This window comes from Bos mutus, chromosome 16 (genome assembly GCF_027580195.1).
Source record: "Bos mutus isolate GX-2022 chromosome 16, NWIPB_WYAK_1.1, whole genome shotgun sequence".
NCBI classification, from domain to species: domain Eukaryota; kingdom Metazoa; phylum Chordata; class Mammalia; order Artiodactyla; family Bovidae; genus Bos; species Bos mutus.
In genome coordinates this window covers 25,672,692-25,694,448 of record NC_091632.1, presented here as the reverse complement: position 1 = coordinate 25,694,448, position 21,757 = coordinate 25,672,692, and the positions used below count along the sequence as shown (strand labels likewise).

At 40.5% G+C, this 21,757-nt stretch overlaps 1 protein-coding gene across 2 annotated transcripts in view; it reads left to right on the top strand.

The window, feature by feature from the left end:
• FAM20B (FAM20B glycosaminoglycan xylosylkinase) overlaps window positions 1-19,637 on the top strand; it is a 45,161-nt gene extending 25,524 nt beyond the window's left edge. For both annotated transcript variants that reach the window (XM_070384871.1, XM_070384872.1), the window contains exons 5-8: window positions 10,542-10,713; window positions 10,928-11,119; window positions 13,169-13,228; window positions 15,760-19,637. In XM_070384871.1, coding sequence (XP_070240972.1) covers window positions 10,542-10,713; window positions 10,928-11,119; window positions 13,169-13,228; window positions 15,760-15,991 — 656 coding nt within the window. In that variant the 3' untranslated portion in view covers window positions 15,992-19,637. The remainder of the gene's footprint in view (window positions 1-10,541; window positions 10,714-10,927; window positions 11,120-13,168; window positions 13,229-15,759) is intronic.
• The last annotated feature ends 2,120 nt before the right edge of the window (window positions 19,638-21,757 follow it).

The window sequence follows — 21,757 nt, the reverse complement described above, 5'->3', positions numbered from 1 at the left end:
GAGAGAGTAGCAGTCCTGCAGGAACGTGCAGTGGAAAAGAACACTCCAGGTTTGGAAAAGAACTCTTATTAGAGTTTTTTGTGCAAGCGATTCCTTTGGCAGCCTAAAGAAGCTTTTCTGTCCTTTCTTAAATACATAAAATACACAGATTTATAAGTAAAACCAACAATATTGAAGTATACATTTTTGACTTAAAATTATAAAAAGCAACTTTGTGATAGAGTAACATGTGCTTTGTTATTTTACACATTAAATAACAAGATTTAGCATGACCTAGTAACTACCATGATTTCAGACCATAAATCTAACTGATAGTTTGCGGGATCTGCAACAATGCTAATATGATATGAAAATCTGTGATTTCTTCTGGTGGAAAAAAATCACAGCTAATGCTAATACTATGGTTTGCTCCCTACCATCATACTTGAAGGAAATGCTAAGTTTTAGATAGGAATTAATGAAAAGGAAAATGTAATTTTGTTTCCATCCAGTTCACAGGCTCTCTGAGTTAACCTTGTTGCAGGTAGAAGGCAGAGCAGAGAGAGCAGTGACAAGAAATGAGAGAGGGACATTGAAAGCTCAGGAAACTGCAGAGTTCAGCTGAAGTAATAAAGCCTTTCTCCCTAGGCGTTGGGAGGCCACTGAAAGAGTTTGAATATGAAAAGATGAGATTTGAGTTTTAGAAAACTAATGTAGCCACACTGTGGTGGATGAGTTGGCAAGAGGCAAGATGAGATGAGAGCCTTTGGAGGCTGTTGTAGATTCACATGCAGTGAGTCAACTAAAGCAGGGACCAGGTATGGAAAGATTAAGGAGATACTCAAGAATTAGGATCTGGGCTTCCCTGGTGGCTCAGCTGGTAAAGAATCCGCCTGTAATGCAAGAGAGCCTGGGTCAATTCCTGGGTCGGGAAGATCCCCTCGAGAAGGGTTAGGCTACCGACTCCAGTATTCTTGGGCTTCCCTGGTGGCTCAGCTGGTAAAGAGTCCACCTGTAATACAGGAGATCTGGGTTCTATCCCTGGGTTGGAAAAATCCCCTGAGAAGGGAACAGCTACCCACTCGAGTATTCTTGCCTGGAGAATTCCATGGACAGAGGAGCCTGACGGAGTACACAGTCCATGGGATCGCAAAGAGTTGGACACGACTGAGCAACTTTCACTTCACTTTAAGAATTAGAATGGAAAGAATTTGGTAAACGTTTGAGCTAAGTGTGACAAGTGAGAGAAGAAAAAATTTTAAGAATGACTCTAAAATTTTGGGGTTGGATGACTAGATACAGAAAGGAACAGACTTAGGGAGATAGAGCAAAGGAAGATAATGTAATTTGGGGTATTTTGTTTCTTTGTATAAAACAATAAGAAATAGATATACTGGCTTCTGACCCTGCTTCCTGATACATGGCTCCTGAATCCCTTATTAATTCCTACCTCAGGACACTAGGAGCATACCTTATTCTATTGAGATGATTCTGGGTGGGTCCTGGATGCCTCCTGGATGGAAGCTGTGAGTGATCAGGCCATAATTCGAAGCTTGGCATTTTCAGGACTGTACCTTGCACTTTCTCCAGAGAGGGGGCGAAGGGTGGGAAATAACTGATTGTGGCTGGAGTTAGTAATTGATCATGTCCAGGTAAGGAAGTCTCTATAAAAATCCAGTAGTACAGGGTTTGGGGTATTTTACCAGTTGGTGAACCAGAAGTTTCTATGTGCCCTTATGCCAGGCCCCAAACAAGAACAGAAGCTTCTTTGTTCAGGACTTCCCCCTGTGTATCTCTTCATCTGGCTGCTGCTTGCTCTCCATTGTAATAAGCCAGTAATCTAGGAAGTAAACTGGTTTCTCGACACCTAGGAGCTGTCCTAGCAAAAGCTTTTTTAATTGAGGCATAATTGACATACAACATTATGTTAGTTTCGGATGTACAGCATAATTATTCAGTATTTGTGTATTTTGTGAAATGATTGCCACAATAAGTCTAGTTAACAAACATCACCATATATAGGTACAGAATTTTTTGTGTTTCTTGTGAGGAGAACTTTTGAGATCTGCTCACTTAGCAACTTTCAAATATGCAGTACAGTATTGTTTACTGCCTGGGACCATCCCCGGCTGATCCAGGGTATTCGAAGGGGAGACGGAGTCAGCGACTATTTACATATTTATCAAAGATATAAAGAGTAATAGAATGAAGATAGCTCAGTAGGAAAATTCAGTGGAGAAAAGAGGCTGAGTAGCTTGGTTTATGCGGGAGACCAATAAAACTTCAAGACAAGAAGTTTGCACCACTTAGGTAGGCCGCAGGCGCCCTCTCGAATAGCGGAAGGTGCCCCACCTTAGACACCTTCTCGAGTGGGTCTTAGAAGCCCAGGCAAATAAATGGTCGCAGAGGATATCCGCGCTCCAGATGGAGACTTCAGCCGGAAGTTAAAGGGAAGAATGACATGGGGAGACCAAGCGTTGGTGAGCAAGGCCCGTAGCTTTATTTTTAACAGGGGCTTTTATACCCTAAGTTACACATAGAGGATAATAGGGGATGCGAAGTCAGCAGTCCTTGACCCTTATCAAAAACCAGGATTTCTTTCCTGCAAATTTATCGTATACAAATGGTTTAGGTGATTTACATCATCTTCTGGCCAGAAGGCCTATTAACATTTTATGACTCTTGACAAGGACTTATCAACAAAGACTTATTTTCTCTAAGAGTAATTATTTTAAGGTTTGGCGCCATCTTAAAAAATAAAATTGCATTCCTATAGGGCGGATGTGTAATGGGTTTACAACAAAGAAAAGAATTTATTACCTTAAGGGTCTAAAGTTACTAACACCAAGGCCACTACTTATTTTTTCTACATACCAACTATTAATTAATACATATTCAAGGATACAATTCAGGGGATGTGAAAACTTGGCAACAAACATTGGTTCATCAATGAAATCCTTTACTAGTTTTATTCTGACAGTTTCTAACTCTGAGAGGCTCTAAGCTATTTGAATATCTTAAGCTTCCCATGCCTCTCGAGGCTGGGAGACTGTAAACAATCGTATGCATGGCTCTAGGAGTCCCGGTAAACTTGTCAGGCGAGTTAGAGAGCTATCTGAGGGGTTTGGATTTAAACACTCCTAATTGCCCAGGAACTTTATTAATTGGAGCTGTAAGTTAATTCTTTGACAGAGAGAGCGAGATGGTGGTAGGGGACAGCCCCCAGTAAAGTCAGAGGTGAGAGCACAAAGCAATAAAGTAGGCAGACTCTGGTTTTTTGGGGGGTAGATGCTCGACAATATCCGGGGGGACTCCTGAGGCTCGATCCCGCCTTTGCGTATGCCGAGCCTCTTTCCTCATGACCTTTGTCACGAGTGGAATGCCTCACCGGCTCCCGGCAGTTTACTATAATCACCATGCTGTATATTACATCCTGATGACTTATTTATTTTATAACTGGAAGTTTGTACCTTTTGATGTCCTTCACTCACTCCTCCCACCCCCCACCCTCAGCTTCTGGCAACCATCCATCTGTTCTCAACTATCCCTGAGCTTGTTTTCTTTGTTTTGTTTTATTTTAGATTCTTAAGTGAGATCATACAGGATTTATTTTTCTCTTATCTTATTTCACTTGGCATAATGCCTTCAAGGGCCATCATTGTTGTTGCAAATGGCAAGATTTTATTCTTTTTTTATGGCTTAATAATATTCCATTACACACACACATATATATACCACATTTCTTTTCTTTATCCATTCATATGTTTATGAGTACTTAGGCTGTTTCCATATCTTGGTGGTGGTGGTGGTTTAGTTGCTAAGTCGTGTCCGACTCTTGAGACCCCATGGACTGTGTAGCCCACCATGCTCCTCTGTCCATGGGATTCTCCAGGCAAGAATACTGGAGTGGGTTACCATTTCCTTCTCCAGGGCTTCCATATCTTTGGTTCAGTTCAGTTGCTCAGTCATGTCCTACTCTTCGCTACCCCATGAATCGCAGCACACCAGCCTCCCTGTCCATCACCAACTACCGGAGTTTACCCAAACTCATGTCCATCAAGTCGGTGATGCCATCCAACCATCTCATCCTCTGTCGTCCCCTTTTCCTCCTGCCCCCAATCCCTCCCAGCATCAGGGTCTTTTCCAGTGAGTCAACTCTTCGCATGAGGTGACCAAAATATTGGAGTTTCAGCTTTAGCATCATTCCTTCCAATGAACACCCAGGACTGATCTCCTTTAGGATGGACTGGTTGGATCTCCTTACAGTCCAAGGGACTCTCAAGAGTCTTCTCTAACACCACAGTTCAAAAGCATCAATTCTTTGGTGCTCAGCTTTCTTCACAGTCCAACTCCCACATCTATACATGACCACTGGAACAACCATAGCCTTGACTAGACAGACCTTTGTTGGCAAAGTAATGTCTCTGCTTTTGAATATGCTATCTAGGTTAGTCATAACTTTCCTTCCAAGGAGTAAGCATCTTTTAATTTCATGGCTGTAGTCACCATCTGCAGTGATTTTGGAGCCCCCAAAAATAAAGTCTGACACTGTTTCCACTGTTTCCCCATCTATTTGCCATGAAGTGATGGGACCAGATGCCGATCTTAGTTTTCTGAATGTTGAGCTGTAAGCCAACTTTTTCACTCTTCTCTTTCACTTTCATCAAGAGGCTTTTTAGTTCCTCTTCACTTTCTGCCATAAGGGTCATGTCATCTGCATATCTGAGGTTATTGATATTTCTCCTGGCAATCTTGATTCCAGCTTGTGCTTCTTCCAGCCCTGCGTTTGTCATGATGTACTCTGCATATAAGTTAAATAAGCAGGGTGACAATATACAGCCTTGACGTACTCCTTTTCCTATTTGGAACCAGTCTGTTGTTCCATGTCCAGTTCTAACTGTTGCTTCCTGACCTGCATATAGGTTTCTCAAGAGGCAGGTCAGGTGGTCTGGTATTCCCATCTCTTTCAGAATTTTCCACAGTTTATTGTGATCCACACAGTCAAAGGCTTTGGCATAGTCAGTAAAGCAGAAATAGATGTTTTTCTGGAACTCTCTTGCTTTTTCCATATCTTAGGTATTATAAATAATGCTGCAGATAGTTCTTTGAATGAGTGTTTTCATTCTCTTCAGATACTAAGTACCTAGATGTAGAATTGCTGGATCATATGGTAGTTCTCTTAATTATTAATTTTTTGAGTAACTTCCATACTGTTACTCCATAGTAGTTGTACCAGTTTACATTCCCACCAGTGATGCACAAAGGTTTTCTCTACAGCCTTACCAACACTGGTTATTTCTGGTCTCTTTAATGATAGCCATTCTAACAGGTATGAGTTAGTATCTCATTGTGGTTTTTGTTTTCGTTTCCCTCGTGATTAATAATGTTGAGCATCTTTTCATGTCTCTGTTGGCCACTTGTTTGTCTTCTTTGGGAAAATGTCTATTCAGAGCTTCTCCTTCTTTTTTCGTTGGATTACTTTTTGCTGTTGAGTTATAACCCCTAGTCAGATACATGATTTGCAAATATTTTCTACCATTCAGTAGGTTGCCTGTTTTGTTGATGGTTTCCTTTGCTGTACAGAAGCTTTTTGGTTTGATGTAGTCCACTTGTTTATTTTTACTTTCGTTGCCTTTGCTTTTGGTGTGAAATCGAAAAAATAATTGCCAAGACCAGTGTCAAGGAGCTTACTGCTCATGTTTTCTTCTAGGAGTTTTATGGCTTCAGGTCTTAAGTTCAAGTCTTGAATCCATCTGGAGTTCATTTTAGTGTATGTTATAAAATAGTTGTCCAGTTTCATTCTTTTGCATCTGGCTTTCCAGTTTTCCCAACACCATTTATTGAAGAGACTGTCTTCTCCCCATTATATATTCTTTACCCTAGCAGATTAAACCCTAACGGGCTAATAGGAACCCCTGGTTTATAGCCAGTTGGTAGGAAGCACAGGTGACAACCTACACTTGCGATTGTCACCTAAAGTGGAAGGCTTATGGAACTGAGCCCTTAACCTGTGGAGTCTGATGCTACCTCTGGGTAGATAATATTAAAATTAACTTGTGACCTCACCAGTGTCCAGGAATTGCTTGGTGGTGGGGGAAAACCCACACTCACTGATATTGGGTGCAGAATCTTACCTTGACAGGAATATCCAGGAGTAAATGTTAACTAATCATTTAGAATCTAAAGTCTGCAGCTTAGGAAAGAAGTGTGGCTGGAAGTACAGATTTTACCATCATAAGTGGTAGTTCGTCCCAGGAGAGCATGGAGATTAAGGTCATCAGAAAACTAGTTTTTTAAAATTGGTGCATCCAGGAATAATGAAAGATTGAGAACCTCAGGTTCATGGCCATAAAACCAGAATATTGAAATCTGGAAAGGTATTATTCATAGTAAATAGCTGGCATTGACTGGTCTCTGACAGTGTGTCAGGCACTGTGCTGGGCACTACTGGAGATTATCTCACTCACTCACAACCCAGTGGTGGGTTGAAGAACTATTATCTCCATTTTATTGAGGAAGTTTAGAGAAGTCAAATTACATGCATAATGTCTTGCAGTCTAATGACTGTATATAGTCTATATTTTGAACCCGCAAACCTGAGATCACACCCCTAGACTGTACACCTGACTTCATTCAGTTATAAAGGGTCTTATTTACCAAGCTCAGGAGTTTGGATTTCATCACATAGATAGCAAGTTTCGTACACCAAGCAATGTTTTGTTTTCTTTTGTGTTTTTTTTTTTTATCAATAATATATTCCCACAACTCACAATTTTTTAAAAATACCAAAGGAGTACAATGAAAAAACTTTCATCCAACCATTCCTTCTCCCTACTTACAGTGGCAATCTCTATTAGTAATTTCTTTTTATGTCCTTTTTGTATGAAATATGAATATATATTTTTATCTAACTCTACCATTTTATACAATATGTATCACACTGTACATGCTTCTGCATCTTATTCTTTTATGTAATACATCTTGGAAATCTGTTATTTCATGTAAAGAGCTTTTTCATTCTTTTTTTGTTTTACCAGTTACAACGTGCTCCATTGCATGGATGCACCATAGTTCATTTAACCAGTCCCTTGTTGGACCTAAAAGTTATGATATTTTGTTTTTACAACCAGTGTTGCCCAGAATTACCTTGTACATATTTCATGCATGATCAACTATATCTGGAAGTGGAAGTGCTGGTCAAGGGCACATATATTTTTACATAGATGTTTAACCAGTTTACCTTCTCAGCAATGATGCATGAGAATGCCTCTCCCCTAGCTTCACCAACAACATATTACCAAACTTCGGGTTCTGTTTGTTTCACATGTAGCATCTTTTTATTTGTTTAAGAGCCATTTGTATTGTCTTTGTCTTTGCATATCCTCAGTCATTTTTAACTCTGTCATTGGTCCTCGTGATTTACAAGAGTTCATACTTAGGAAGGATAATAGCTCTTTGTGATATGAGATATAAATGTTTTCCCCAATTCTTTAATTTCTTTTGACTTTGCTTAGTTTTTTCTTTTCTTTTTTTTTTTGATTTATAGAATTTTTTAAATTTATTTTTTAATTGAAGGATAATTGCTTTACACATGCTTTATAGAAATTTTTTGTTTTCAGTGTATCAATCCATCTTTTCTGATAGATTTTTCTGATTTTGAATCATAGTTATGCCTTGCTCACTCCAACATTATGGAAGAATTTTTTTTTTTTTTTTTAGTACTTCTGTAGTTTTATTTTTCACATTAAGGTTTTGATATTGTTGGAGCGATAATGAAGTATGGCTCCACTGTTATTTTTTCCCCTAGATGGCTATCAGTTGCCCCAGTAGCATTTATTAAAGACTCTCTTATTTTTCCCCTGTAATATATTTTCTTCAGCTTATTTAGCTTTAGTTTCTAGACTTTCTGTTCTGTTCCGTCGGACATTATATCTGTTCTTCAGCTGGTCTATGTTTTAATTATGAGACATTATACTATTTTTTGATATCTGATAAATCTAGTCCCTTCTCTTTGCAGTTATTTTAACAGTTTTCTAACAGTTCTTATTTATATTTTTTCTTGTGACCTTTAAAATTGTCATATCTAGTTACCCCATAAAAGACCCATTGGTATTTTTGATGGGTCAAATTAAACTTTTAAGTTTATATTATAATTTTAAACATTATAAGGATGATGTTTCTTTCAATTAGTGTTCAAATCTCTTTTTATCTGGCAGAGGTTTTGAAGTAATCGAGAGTGATAGAGTCAACTTTAGGGGAGGGGAGTGTATAGTGGATTAGTTTCTATTTAGTGTGTACTAGGCCAGAGGGTGGAAATACTAATAAGTTTGTCTCTTCAAGGACCCCTATACATGTTTATTTTTAATGACATAAACAGTTGTTAAAATAGTATGTGAGGTTTTATAGGTATAGGAAATTAGCTCATTTAATGGTTATATTTCATAGAGGTGGAGGGCAAAGAAAACATTACCTACCTTAAGTTTTTATTTTGAAATAATTCTATGTTTACATAAAAGTTGCAGAAAATGATCTGGAGTCCGCCCCCAGATTCCCAATTGTTAATACTTCTGAATTGGTTGAGAACAGGTTGCAGACATGAATATCTATTACTGCATTATATGCTCCCTTAAGACTTGAGTGAGTATATCGCAACTTCCAGGGCACTTCTGTACACAACATCGTTCAACCATCAAAATCAGGAGATTAACACTGATCCAATATCACTAATCACATAGACCCTATTCAGATTTTGCCATGTGTCTGTGTAATGGCCTGTGAACATCCAAGATTTAATCTAGGATATTGTATTCAGTTGCATTCAGTTATTATGTCTTTTTTAGCCTCCATCAGGCTGAAACAGTTTCTCACTCTTCTTGTTTTTCAAGACCTTGAGGTTTTTGAAGAGTGCAGGCTGGTTACTTTCTGGAACATCTCTGATGTTCATGTTTCATTATGATTTAAAGACTTTAGTGAAAATGCCAACAAAGTGCTATTGTTCACTTCTCGGTGCATAGTATCAGGAGGCACATGATGTTGGTCCCATTACCTGTGATGTTAACTCATCACTTGATGAAGGTGGTGAGTGTCTGCAAGGTTTCTCCAGTGTTTTATACTTACTAATAAGTAATTACTGGGACTTCCCTGGTGGCTCAGATGGTAAAGTGTCTGTCTACAGTGCAGGAGACCTGGGTTCGATCCCTGGGTTGGGAAGATTCCCTGGAGAAGGAAACGGCAACCCACTCCAGTACTCTTGCCTAGAAAATCCCGTGGACGGAGGAGCCTGGTGCAGGCCACTGTCCATGGGGTTGCAAAGAGTCGGACACGACTTCACTTTCACTTTCACTAAGTAATTACTGAGTACTTTGTAGGGAGAAACTCAAAGCTGGATAAACATTATATCCTCACCAAACTTTTGCCCGGAAGTTTTAGCATTCATTGATAATTCTTGCCCACATCAGTTACTACTGTGATAGTTGTCAAATGGTGATTTGCTAAGTCTTCTAGACTTACTGGTTGCCATTCTGTTGACGAGTAGACCTCCCCTTACCTTGCCTCACTTTTATTTACTTATTTATTTATAAAACTATGAGCATGCAGGCTCTTAATTTACTCAGTAACAATGTTACTATTATCAAACTGTCACAGATTTGGCGAGGGGGAATCCCTACAAACTGTCTCCTGTCATTTGGAATGTTCCCATCATTCTCTGAGTGCTTCCTTATGGCTGGCATAGCAATATGACCCAGACTGATGTTGTACTTTCTCTGCTCCTGCCCTTGGATCATCTGTTTCTCCAGGGAACCCTGGTTATTTTTAATTTAGCACCAAAACAATATTTAGAAACTAATATATGAGTGCTAGGTGTGTTCATTACTACCTGAGTGTCACTGTTTCTAGATTTTCTAGAGGGGCAGAGGTAGAAAACATATGTGATATATATACATGTGTGTGTATATCTATGCATAGATATACACACACAAACATTGGTATTTTGTCTTCTTCTATATCTCTGTGTATTAAACCATCTGTTTAAACCAGTATCCTCAGTTATAATTCAACAGCGAAGGATTTACTCTGGCCTTCTCCCTTTGTATGTGTTAAACTCCCTTATCTATCTATTAGAAAACTGGTTCCCATTATCCTCAGTCTGTTTACTCATTTGCTCAAGACCCCACTCCCCAACCAGTATGTAAACCAAAGTCCTGGGCCATTGTGCCCTCTCTCCCTCCCCGTGGCATTCTGGCCAAAATGTCAGTCCTGTCAAAGGAGAAGAGGCCATTACTTAAAGTGAGTTCAGAAAGATACTTGTGACAGTAGTTGACTTCTGGGAGGGGATTGGGTAGACAGGGCAGAGAGGGAAACAGAGAGTTATCTTTTCATGTATATCCTTTTGAATTTTTTTTTTATACCATGTGCTTTTATTTCCTATACAAAAAATAAAGATTTTGAAATCAGTTCAGGATCTTTGTTTTCACATAGAGCTGCTCTCTTCTGCATTGTTTGCAGAGAATTTGGAGTCATCCTTTTTCTCTTAAAGTATTTGGTTCCATTCTCTCCTTTAGGAAATAATACTTGTTTCTATGGGAAGTGTTATTACTGCCGAGAAACAGAGCCAGCCTGTGCTGACGGAGACACGATGGAGGGGTCTGTCACGCTTTGGCTTCCAGATGTGTGGCCTTTACAGAAACACCGACACCCATGGGGCAGGACTTACCGAGAGGGCAAATTGGCCAGGTAAATGCTCCTGTGAGCCATTACTTTATTCTCTCCCATACCTAATCAGGTGCTGACCCTGTGTAGGAGCCAGGGGTTCTGTCCACAAATAAAAAGGACTATGGATGGTTCAGGGGAAACCTGCTAGTCTGGGACTTTGTCTTCTCTGTATTTTAAACAATGCTACATGCGGTGCTGACACTCAGTAAACACCCCCCGTGCTGCTTGCCTTCAGGTGGGAGTATGATGAGAGCTACTGCGATGCTGTGAAGAAAACATCTCCCTATGACTCCGGCCCGCGCCTCTTGGACATCATTGATACAGCTGTCTTTGATTACCTGATTGGCAATGCTGACCGCCATCACTATGAGAGTTTCCAAGACGATGAAGGCGCTAGTATGCTCATCCTTCTTGATAATGCCAAAAGGTAGGACCAGCAGGACTTTCTCCCTCTCCATTCAGTTCAGTTCAGTTCAGTCGCTCAGTCGTGTCCGACTCTTTGCGACCGCATGAATCACAGCATGCCAGGCCTCCCTGTCCATCACCAACTCCCGCAGTTCACTCAGACTCATGTCCATTTAGGCGGTGATGCCATCCAGCCATCTCATCCTCTGTCATCCCCTTCTCCTCCTGCCCCCAATCCCTCCCAGCATCAGAGTCTTTTCCAAAGATCCAACTCTTCACATGAGGTGGCCAAAGTACTGGAGTTTCAGCTTTAGGATCATTCCTTCCAAAGAACACCCAGGACTGATCTCCTTTAGGATGGACTGGTTGGATCTCCTTGTATTAGGGGTCTTGTATATACAAGAAGGATGCTGTCTAGGATGTCCTGGGAAACCTCCAGAACAGACTCAACAGAGGGCATCCTTCCTGTTCCCACTCAGGGTCTTTGCCATGGGCACCCATCCTTCCAGCTTGTTCAGAGCTTATACTCCTTTCACCCTCAGGGGTCTAAGACTTTAATAAAAATGGAAAAGTCATTTTTTCCAAGGAGTCAAAGATTCTCATTCTCTTCATGGACAACTGGAAACCAAAGTCTTGTATTTATTGCTACTTATATCATTCTTTCTTGACTAGGATGTTTAGAATCTTGAGAAATACATAGTTAACAGAACATGAAATTTAGTTACTGTTAAATATATAGTATCTAAAGGGTCATGCAGTTTAAAAAATTAATTTACTTGATAGGGTGTTTTTGCTATTTTTATGGCAGTCTAGGCCCAGATTTTTTCTATTATGAGTAGGAGAGCAGTTGTTTAGTGATTATAAAGACAAGTCACTATCTTGAATAAGACAATTTTATTAATTTTGAATAAATGAAATGTCCTTATTTAGATCTGAGCTATTTGAAGAGCACGTTGTATTTTCAGTTTGCACTCTGCATTCCCCATGGTACCCAGTTAAGTGCCACACTTTTAGTTATACTTAATAAGTGTTTGCTAAATAGAATACTTCCTTGGAGCCAGAACTGTCCAGACTCTAGGTCACTAACTGTTAATGTCGGTTGCTGAGAATAAGCTGAGCCATGGATCCTCAGCAGAGAATGCTTGGGCAGCGTTTACTAAGCAGGCCACCACCTCATACTGAGCACCAGGCCCCTCATGTTCCATGGAGGGTAGTGACAGTTACAGAGAGTGCGAGGCCAGCAGGAAGTGGCCAGTGCCGTCTTTCATTTTCATTTACACTGTATTTTCAGTTCCTGAATACCTTTATCCTTACTTGTAAAAGTGATCATGTGTGCTGTGGAAATATACATGGAAATAATTGCCTTTGCCATTTTTTATTCGAGGGCCTGCACTGCGCTGAGGGCTATCAGACCCTCCAGCTATTAAGGTGAGCTTCTAGGAAAAGAGTGGAAGGTTGACAGTTATTCCAGAATCAGTTCTTTTCTAACTCTGAATTACTGCTTAAGGCATTTTTATATATGCTTCCAATCACCATTTTCTCAGCCTCTGTGAGCAGTTTTTTCCAATTTAAATCTGACCATATTCTTTGCTGTAGGGAATAGGATAATCTAAGTCTTTTCTTATTGGTAATTTTGGAGTAGAACAAGTATAACTTCATTTTACAGGAAATGACTTTCTACTTGTTTGTGAGAACCTAATATGAATAGCCTTTATTTCTCTGAGCACCCATAAAACTTTCTCAAGTGTGGGGGTCTTCAGATTCTCCCTCCGTCTGTGGACTTCACACTTCGTCACAACGGTCATGCTCCAGCACCTTGCAGTGTCCCGGCAGGAGAAAGGACCCTGGTAAAGGAGTGTATCTGTTGTTCAGCGCTGCAGTGCAGGCTGTTAGGAATCCTGTGTCTAATCGGTCATACCCTGTTTATTTCTAATTTAAGTGATTTGAGCTGTGTGGGCGTAAAATTATCTAGGATCACATTTGGGTTTCTTATAGAATTTGTTCTTACTTTGATGCTAAGAAGGGAACTGGTGCTTTCATTTAATTCACTAAGTTTTTATTTAATTTTCAGCTTTGGGAACCCCTCGCTGGATGAGAGAAGCATTCTCGCCCCTCTCTATCAGTGTTGCATGTAAGTTACTTTATCAAATGCATTTGCCTGCGTGCTTTTCGTACTTTTCTAACCCAGAACCCCCTGGAGATCCTGGTATGTAGGGGATCAGGGAAGGATTTCTACAACAAGGCTTAGACAGCATTTTGAGTTTTATATGAATAGAAATTATCAGTTTCTTTAATGATGTATATCAGTTTGTTTTAATATCAGAATATAGTCCCTGCTCCCCTACAGAATCCAGTGCAGGCCCTGCCCCTAGTTGCTCTGCTATGTTCACCTTCCTCTCACCACCACAACCCAGTGTGGTTTGCTTATCTCAGTCAGAAGTTGTGTAACCAAAAATAGCTATCTCCCTAGGTATTTATGTGTTGTCGCTCAGTCATATCCAGCTCTTTACAACCCCATAGACTGTAGCCTACGAGGCTCCTCGGTCCATGGGATTTTCCAGGCAAGAATACTGGAGTGGGTTGCCATTTCCTTCTCCAGGGGATCTTCCCGACCCAGGGATTGAACCTGGGTCTCCTGCATTGTAGGCAGATGCTTTACCCTCTAAGCCACCAGGGAAGCCCTCCCTAGGTATTTAGTAATTGATTTTTTGAAAGTCTATGTTAGAGAACAAAGAAATTCAAAAGTAAATAAAAAAAATGAGATAAAGACTGGGCTCTAAGGAGCTCCGTTTCAGATCAGCATTGCCAGTACGACTTTAAAGCGTGAGCACCAAGAATCAGCTTGGACCTACCTTGCTTGGATACTACTGGTCAACTCCCAGAGAGACACTGATTGCATGAGACTGCCCCTTCTGGCAGCTGGTCTGTTTTACTTTTCTTTTCTTTCTCTTTTTCTTAAATAACAACAGGATTCTGCAGAAAGTGTTACCTAGGCTACCCTAAATTATCTTCATTAATACTGGGAAGCAGTGATACATCCAGTCAGAACCTGCATCTGTGAAGGAAGATGTCTTTGTGTTAATCAGTACTATCAGTCTGGTGCAGTTAGAAGACAGAAAAGACATGGTGTGTTCAACGGGAAAGTTTAATATAAAGGACGGTTAAACCCTCTGATACACAAATAGGGCCGAGGCAGAGTAACCAATTTGGAAGAGACCCCCCACCCCCACCTCCGCCCCAAGGCTGGGTTTGGTCCTCAGTGGAGAAGGTATAGTTCAGCCCACTTGCTAGCAGAGAAGTGCACTAGTTTGCAGATGCTGGGCGTGCAGGAGGCAACCCTGCAGAGTGCAGGCAAGGAACAGGCAATCCGCAGGACGTGGCCTGTACACAGAGAGCCATGACTCAGTAGAAACCCTCCAGGCTACAGGCAAGGCTTATTTGTGGGCCAGCGAAGGGAATAAGGGTACCAGCATGGGTGCGTGGCCTTGGGGCTCTGGTTTCCATGTCAAGAGGGCCTTAGGAAAGTTACTGCCAAGCCAGGCTGAAGCTGCAGTGTCATGGAGGACCTGTCTACTCTGGGAGTGTGGCCAGGGAAGAGCTTCATTGGATGACCTTCCCTGAACACTCCTGGCCTGTACAGCAGCCAGAAGCATCTCCCTCCAGCATCCTATACTGAGAAAGCCTAAGAGAAGAGATAATTAGAGGACCTCTGTCCACAAGAGCAGGGCATACATGAAAAGTGGATTTGGAGGTGAAAGGAAGTCAAGTGATACTTTTGTCATGCAGGAGAAATTCTGATGCTCTAGGCACTCATATTTTTCAGAATTGGAAAACCACACTGCCTGTGTGCTTGTCCATCCCTTCCATGCTTTAGCCAAAGATCCTTATTTTCTTCCTGTTCAGATGGCTGCAGAACAGGCTGCCGGCCTCATGCAGAGTCAGGCCTTAACGCATGCCTAGTAGTTCTTGCATTACCTACAGGGGAGTTCGTACTTTTCTTCTCAAATAAACAAAAGATCCGCTTTAGGCAAAAAATAATTTAAAAAAATAGATACCCTTAAACTTTTTCTCTTTGTAAGATTAATGCTAGAATTTTTAATTCAGAAACATAAAAAGGAAATTTAAATTACTTGCTAAAATGTAAAGATACCTTCTGTTAACACTCTAGTACTTCATTCTAACCGTGTGTGTATGTTTGTGTGTGTGCTTATACACACATTTTCTTTCCCCACAGATTTGGAGTAAAACAGTTTCCTTCCAACTTTCCCCCCTGATTCAATATTATATGGGCATTTCCTCATGCCACTGAATTTTCGTAACTGCTTTAAATGGCTGCATGGTTTTTCATTGAATGGATGAACCATAGTTTATTTAACTATTTCTCAGTTCTCAGACATTCAGATTCACATTTTTCCTGTTAAAAAGAGCACTGCAGTGAACATGTGTAAATATTGTGTGTATCTCTTATTAGTTACTAAGAAGGAAATATCAAAATGTGGTAATGTCACTCATAATGTAGAGCTGCTTCTAGAACAGAAATGGCTTTTCTAGTTGAGATATTTTACATAATTACTTCTTTACATTTGTCTGTCAAGCAGGCTTCAGTCTCCATTTGACAGTGAGAGGCTTTATGTAACCTGTTCTAAAACTTATTTCTCCCAGCATTCGTGTGTCCACCTGGAACAGACTGAACTCCTTGAAGAATGGTGTGCTGAAGTCTGCCTTAAAGTCCGCCATGGCCCACGACCCCATCTCCCCAGTGCTCTCTGACCCACACCTGGACGCTGTGGAGCAGCGGCTCCTGAGCGTCCTGGCCACCGTCAAGCAGTGCACTGACCAGTTTGGGATGGACACTGTGTTGGTGGAAGACAGGATGCCTCTCTCGCACTTATAGTTCTCCACAAAATAAGTGAAACTGCTTTTTACAAAGATAGAGAAACAGCACAATCAATTCCAGATGGTATGAGATGGATTGGAAATGGCCAGCAGCGTGTTCTGGTAATAGGGGATAGGGTGGCCTTGGATTTCTTTGGTGTTTGCTGTGGTAGAAGCTAAAGCAAAGACTTACAAGCTTCAGACCATGGAACCGTACCTGCTGAACCACCTTCAGACTTCCTCGGCGTTTGCCCATCCTAGCAGTGGGCAGCACAGTTGGTCAGTCTTAATTTCTCATGCCAAAGGATGAAGAGAGGTGTGACATTCAACTAGGTTAATGCTGTGGTTGGTTCTGGAGTGTGTATTTGGAGTTCATCCTTATAGTCCTTTCTCCACACTTGTGGATCTTCCAAAAACACTTTGCAGTCTCTTGAGTCCTTTTTTCCAGGATTAGTCAAATTGGGGATTTTACTGCTTCCTGGGGAGTGGCAGCAAGGAACCTGGCATTCTGTTGAGCCAAAGTAGTAGGGACTATGCTGTTAAGGTAGAATTAGAAGGAAGGACAAAAGCAGGAAGGATGTTTGGGCTTTTAAGTAAGAAGGTGGTAGTGCTTTTGATGATTCTTAAAGGAGGGAAGGAGAGAGAGAGAGACCTGCTTGGTAGAACCAGAATCAAGGAAGTGATTGAATTAGTGAAAAACAGGTTCCCCTGTATTTAAGTTCTTAACATATATAAAAGCAAGCATGACTTGTACCTAAGTAAGATTTGCATTCTCATGGTTATGTCCAAATTAACCCAAAAAAATTGTCTGTAGAGAACCTGCTGTTACAACCCAAGCACAATTCTGTTATAGAGGTTTACTTTCTTTTTTGCCCCAAACAGGCAAATCCTTTGCAGATTAACAAAGCAAACTGAAGATAACATCTTGGGTAAGAGTCCGGTTGCCTGCGATCTCTGCCATCCTGATTTCCAAAATGAATTTTCACTTTTGTCTTCAAGGTATTTAGTTGTTAAAGCTGTTGTTCCCGAGAGACTGGCAATCCTATTTGTGCCTTTCTTGGAGAAAAGCCAGCTTACTCCTGTAGCTAATAGTTCACATCCTGCTGGTGGCTGGACCTGTCTAGTGATTTGGGCCACGCAGAAGGCTAAAAACAAAGATTTTAAGCCTTCTGAGCCTTAAAATTAAGGTGGTTCCAGGAAGAGCCTTAAGATTTTGATTTATGTCATACCCTGTTTTCATCATTTAATATTGTTCTGAACCCATGAGGTAGTATTGTTCTTCTGTCTTCTATTAGCACTTTGAAATATCAGTTTGCTAAAACAGGCTAAGTTGTGTGTTCTGGCAAAGTGATTTTGACATGTAACCAGTGGCATTAAAATATAGGGCGAGGAGAGCTGGCCTGGTGAGTCCACTTGTGCGTCCTCAGAGCTGGAAGCTTCTCTCCTGCATTTTGTCTGGGGACTCTTTGGGTTTTGACTTCTGTGAAGCAAAGACTAATATTTAAACAGTGTGGTTGAACAAATCTACTGCCAGCCACTGGAGACCAATTTTAGGTAACCGCCCTTTCAAAAGTGGTTTAGAATTTATGCTCTAATTTTCTCAAATTGAAAGTCAACTGAGTACCCAGTAACTACTTTAACATGAAATTAGGATGCTTTTGTACTTAGTTTGTACATTTGGAGATGTACACAGAATGGGCTTAGTTATTATTTAAAATGGATTTAAGAAGACGTATCAGCACAAAACACTGAGCTAGTATTAACAGGAAGAGGCGCTGATTTCAGTTTTAAAGTCGTGTACTGTGTGCGTCCAGGGAGTACACATTTGAGCTTGAGAAGGGCTTGGATGGTGCTCACCTCAAAGCATCAGGGAGCCAGTAAGAAGGTAGTCAGCTGCTGTGCTTGGTAAATGTTAGTTGAACTAATTCTTTCAAACACGTGATATTGTTCTTTGGTATGCCCCAGTGGAATGAGTAAGAACTGTTCTCAAACTTGGGAACTTTATTCATAATGCTGAAGGCAGAAGATCTGTTGAGGAAAAATGCAGGAGGGAAGGCTGCTTTGAAAGCGTCTCATTCTTTTTTCCAAACACTGCTTCATTCTCCTATTTTAATATGATCTTAAAAAGTGTTCAGATGTATAGTGGTTAAAGTTAGAATTGTGCTGAGAGAGTGGTGTGAACTGATGCTTAGAATATAAATTTATGTTCTAAGTCAATATTGGATTAGGCTGGGAAAAGTGTGTTTAGGTAAATCTCGGAGAAAACCAACCATAAGCTCTTAGTCCTAAAATTCATAAACACTATATTCTGATTCAAAAAAGAGGTACATATTGTTTTTTAAAGTTTTCTAACACTGTCCTTTTTATGGTTTATCTTTTAGAATTGAGGGTTGTTACAATCAGACAGGTCATTGGAAGGGTTTTTGGTTAGTCTTAAGTTGGGTATGCCTAGCTAACATCTAAAGATAAACATGGATACATTTCAATATTATAAAGCTAAGAAAATCAGAACTGAGTAGCATTTCTGCACTCCTCCTCCTACTTTTTAAATATATTTATTCCAGAGTTTGAGGGAATATGGGTATAGAGGTTTCATCCTAAAATTTTTCTTTAATATGAAGGTATATTATTAGTTTGGGGTAAATAATTTTCTGTGCAAAACAAATTAATAGACAGGATCTGACTTGCTCAGAGTATTGCTTAATAATATATTAAGAAGGCATTTCTCTGTATTTGCTCTCAGGATTAATATGTGAAATGAAATGTAATAAGGAAATGGGAGAATTCAGGTACATCCATTGTATACTGTTTTGGGCAAGATGAATCCTCTACATGGCAAAATTTCAGTGTCACCTGAAAGCCGCATGTTCTTCCAAAGAAATCCATCTTTTCTTTAAAAAAAAAAAAAAAAAGAGGCTTTTGGCCTTCCCCTCGTATCCACCGTGTTCCTTCACCCTCTCTTCTCCACAGCTTCCATATTCTCATTTGACCAGTCCATGACCACACCTCAAATGGTGGTAAACAGCATCTGTCGTTTTGTGAGCTTGGGCTTCAGGAAACATGAGTCAAGGTATATGTATGTATATAGTCATATATGTATTCTAACAAGAAAATATTTATTTTCACACAGGGAAACACTGACTTATGTTGCTGAAGAACCTGAAGCTAGTAAAAGGTTCTCAGTCTCTGAGCGTGAACCTAAGTGACATAAAGACCAACCATTCAGGAAACACCTACTGTGCTAGCCAGGGCCGGTGCCCGAGGCAGATAGACCCGCCTCGTAAGACTGCTATACAGCAGGGGAGGGCCAGTTTTCCTCCCTTCCACTCCTCAAGTCTGGGTTGAAAAGGTGGGGGCTGGATACTATACTGCCACAGGTTTTTAAGGAACTAAGGTGTTACTCAAAAATACAAAATGTTTAGGGGGGGAATCTGGGAATAATTTACCAGGAAGTAATTTATTTGCTTAAGAGAGAGGTGTTAAGAACCACGACCCTCGGTTCTAATCTGCCAAGGATTTCCTCTCAGAGCTCTTGCACAAATAGAGGTTGTGCTTGGTAAGACATCAAACAAGACAGATATGCACCTAAATTTCTAATGTGTTCTATGGGTTTCAATTCTGAAAAAAAAAGACAATGAATAAAGATTTTAATAAGTACCAGCGTATCATGTTTTCCTCTTATTATCCCCCCACCCCACTTGCTGGTTCACGGTATATCGTTTTCAATTCAGATTTCCATTTTTGTTAGGGGACAGAAGATTACATCTTCTGCATCTGCATAAACTTCCACAGGGGTTGTTTCACAGAATCAACGACAGATAAGACCTTTACACTTCTTATTACACTTTACTTCTTCTCTTTACACTTCTCAGCCTTCAGAAGTTGCCTATTAGGTTGTGACAGAACCAAGATTTTCAGTAGGATAACTCTTAGGTGCTTTTTATTTAATACTTAACTCCATTCTTGCAGCTTCTTTAAAGAATTATTAATCCCGAAGAACTTGTCAGCACATTACCATAGAGGCCTGGAAGACAAGACCAGGTCCTGATAGTGATTCTTGGGACACCAGACTTCTAAATTTTGCAATGGAAATGCAACATCATAAACCTCAACCAGACAACTGAGTAGAGTTCTCAAGATTTTGACTTGATTTGTAGCATTTTTGTTTATGCCAGTTTTAGTCACTTGTGCTTGAATACAAAAGGGAGGCTGAAGCCTAGAACATGCTCCTTACTGACTCACCTTATACGATCCTTTTCTAGGTGAGATTTCAGGCTTAGTTTTCTTCTCAAGCATTCCAGAAAGACCAGTATGGAAGCCTAAAAAGGCAGCTGGGAGTAGCGAAGGAGTGGTTCTATTAATATTATGGGCTTATTTTTACCCAGTGTATTTCTTATAAAAATGATTTTTAGCAGCTCTCATTTTATAAAATAGAGACAAGTATGGTCATAACCACTGATTTAGCATGGGTGAGTTTTGTAAGATAAGCTGCTTTATAAGTCCCAGGAAATAAGAGAATGAAGTTAACAGTTGTAAAGATTGTTTTCAAGGCAGGTATTGCTCTTGATGGCCTGCAGCAGGTGGAGAGGTTGTCTATTGCAAAGCTAGGTTCCATCCAGATGACCTCAGTAAAGGTGTTATGTGCCCATTTGCTCTTTGAAAGTGTTTGCTAAAATGCGTATTCTGATTGAGTAGGTTTGGGGCCTGAGTTTGCATTTCTAACAAGCTTCAGGGCAGTGCCAAAGCCAGTGGTTCTTGGACTATTCTAGAGCAGGATTGTTTACTTGCTAAGGAAACACAGATGCCTGTAGTTTTCACAAGAGCCACTAGATGTCTCCATCATCCATGAGATATTGCTCCTAGCTTTACAACCAGGGGTCTCCAAGCACTGAGAATGAAATAGCAAATTTACTGAAAATAGAGGCTTACCTACAACTGGTGTTTGGATTCATTGTTTCTACCTGAGACTGACTTAGGTTGAAAAAAAACGTTGAGTCTTTTAGGAAAAAGATGTCTTGAAATCAAATTGTCCAAGAACTTCCAAGAGACCTGCTTTATTTATGCTGTGAAATGCAAACTCAAAATCGAATCTCAAATATTATCAGTTAACCCTCCATGAAAGTTACCAGTAGAGAATTATTTCCACAGTCTTAAAATTTGAATTATTATTTAAGAAATCAGGGTAAATACTAGTCATTTTATCAGCATGAATTCACCAGTTTTTTTCTAGGACAAGATGGCTCTTAGGTCAGTGGCTTCAATAACTCAGGTGATCTTTGAAAAAAATGCAGTAAGTACTTGGGAAATCTAGCAAGCTTGTTACATGCTCATGTTACGGAGAAGAGAGGCCCAGGAAAGAGGCCCAGAGGTCTAATGCCAGCGGTGTCTTGAGAAGCTGTTCAGTCACAGCATTTCAAAGTTGCAAATTTAGGCCCAGAAAGTGCATTCAGTACTCAGTCTAGCTTGTTTTCAACAGGCTGTGATTACATTGACATGAGACCTCGTGGTTTTTCCATGACTCTCGGGGAGTTTCCAAAATGGAAGTATCTCCAGTTTGGAGCCCATTACCTTCTCCAGCTGTGGAAACCTGCTGATTGCTTGCTGCTCTGTTTCATTTCCCTTTGTAGCGAAGCCAGGCCCAGGGCTGACTTCCCCTGGCTAACTCAAGCTCCCGGTGAGACGGTTGCCCGGTTTCATTTAACAGGTTGGCAGGAAGTTGATCTGCAGACACGGGACAGGGCACCAGTGGGAGCCCGTACTTCGTAGCCCTCAGGTGGGCCACCGG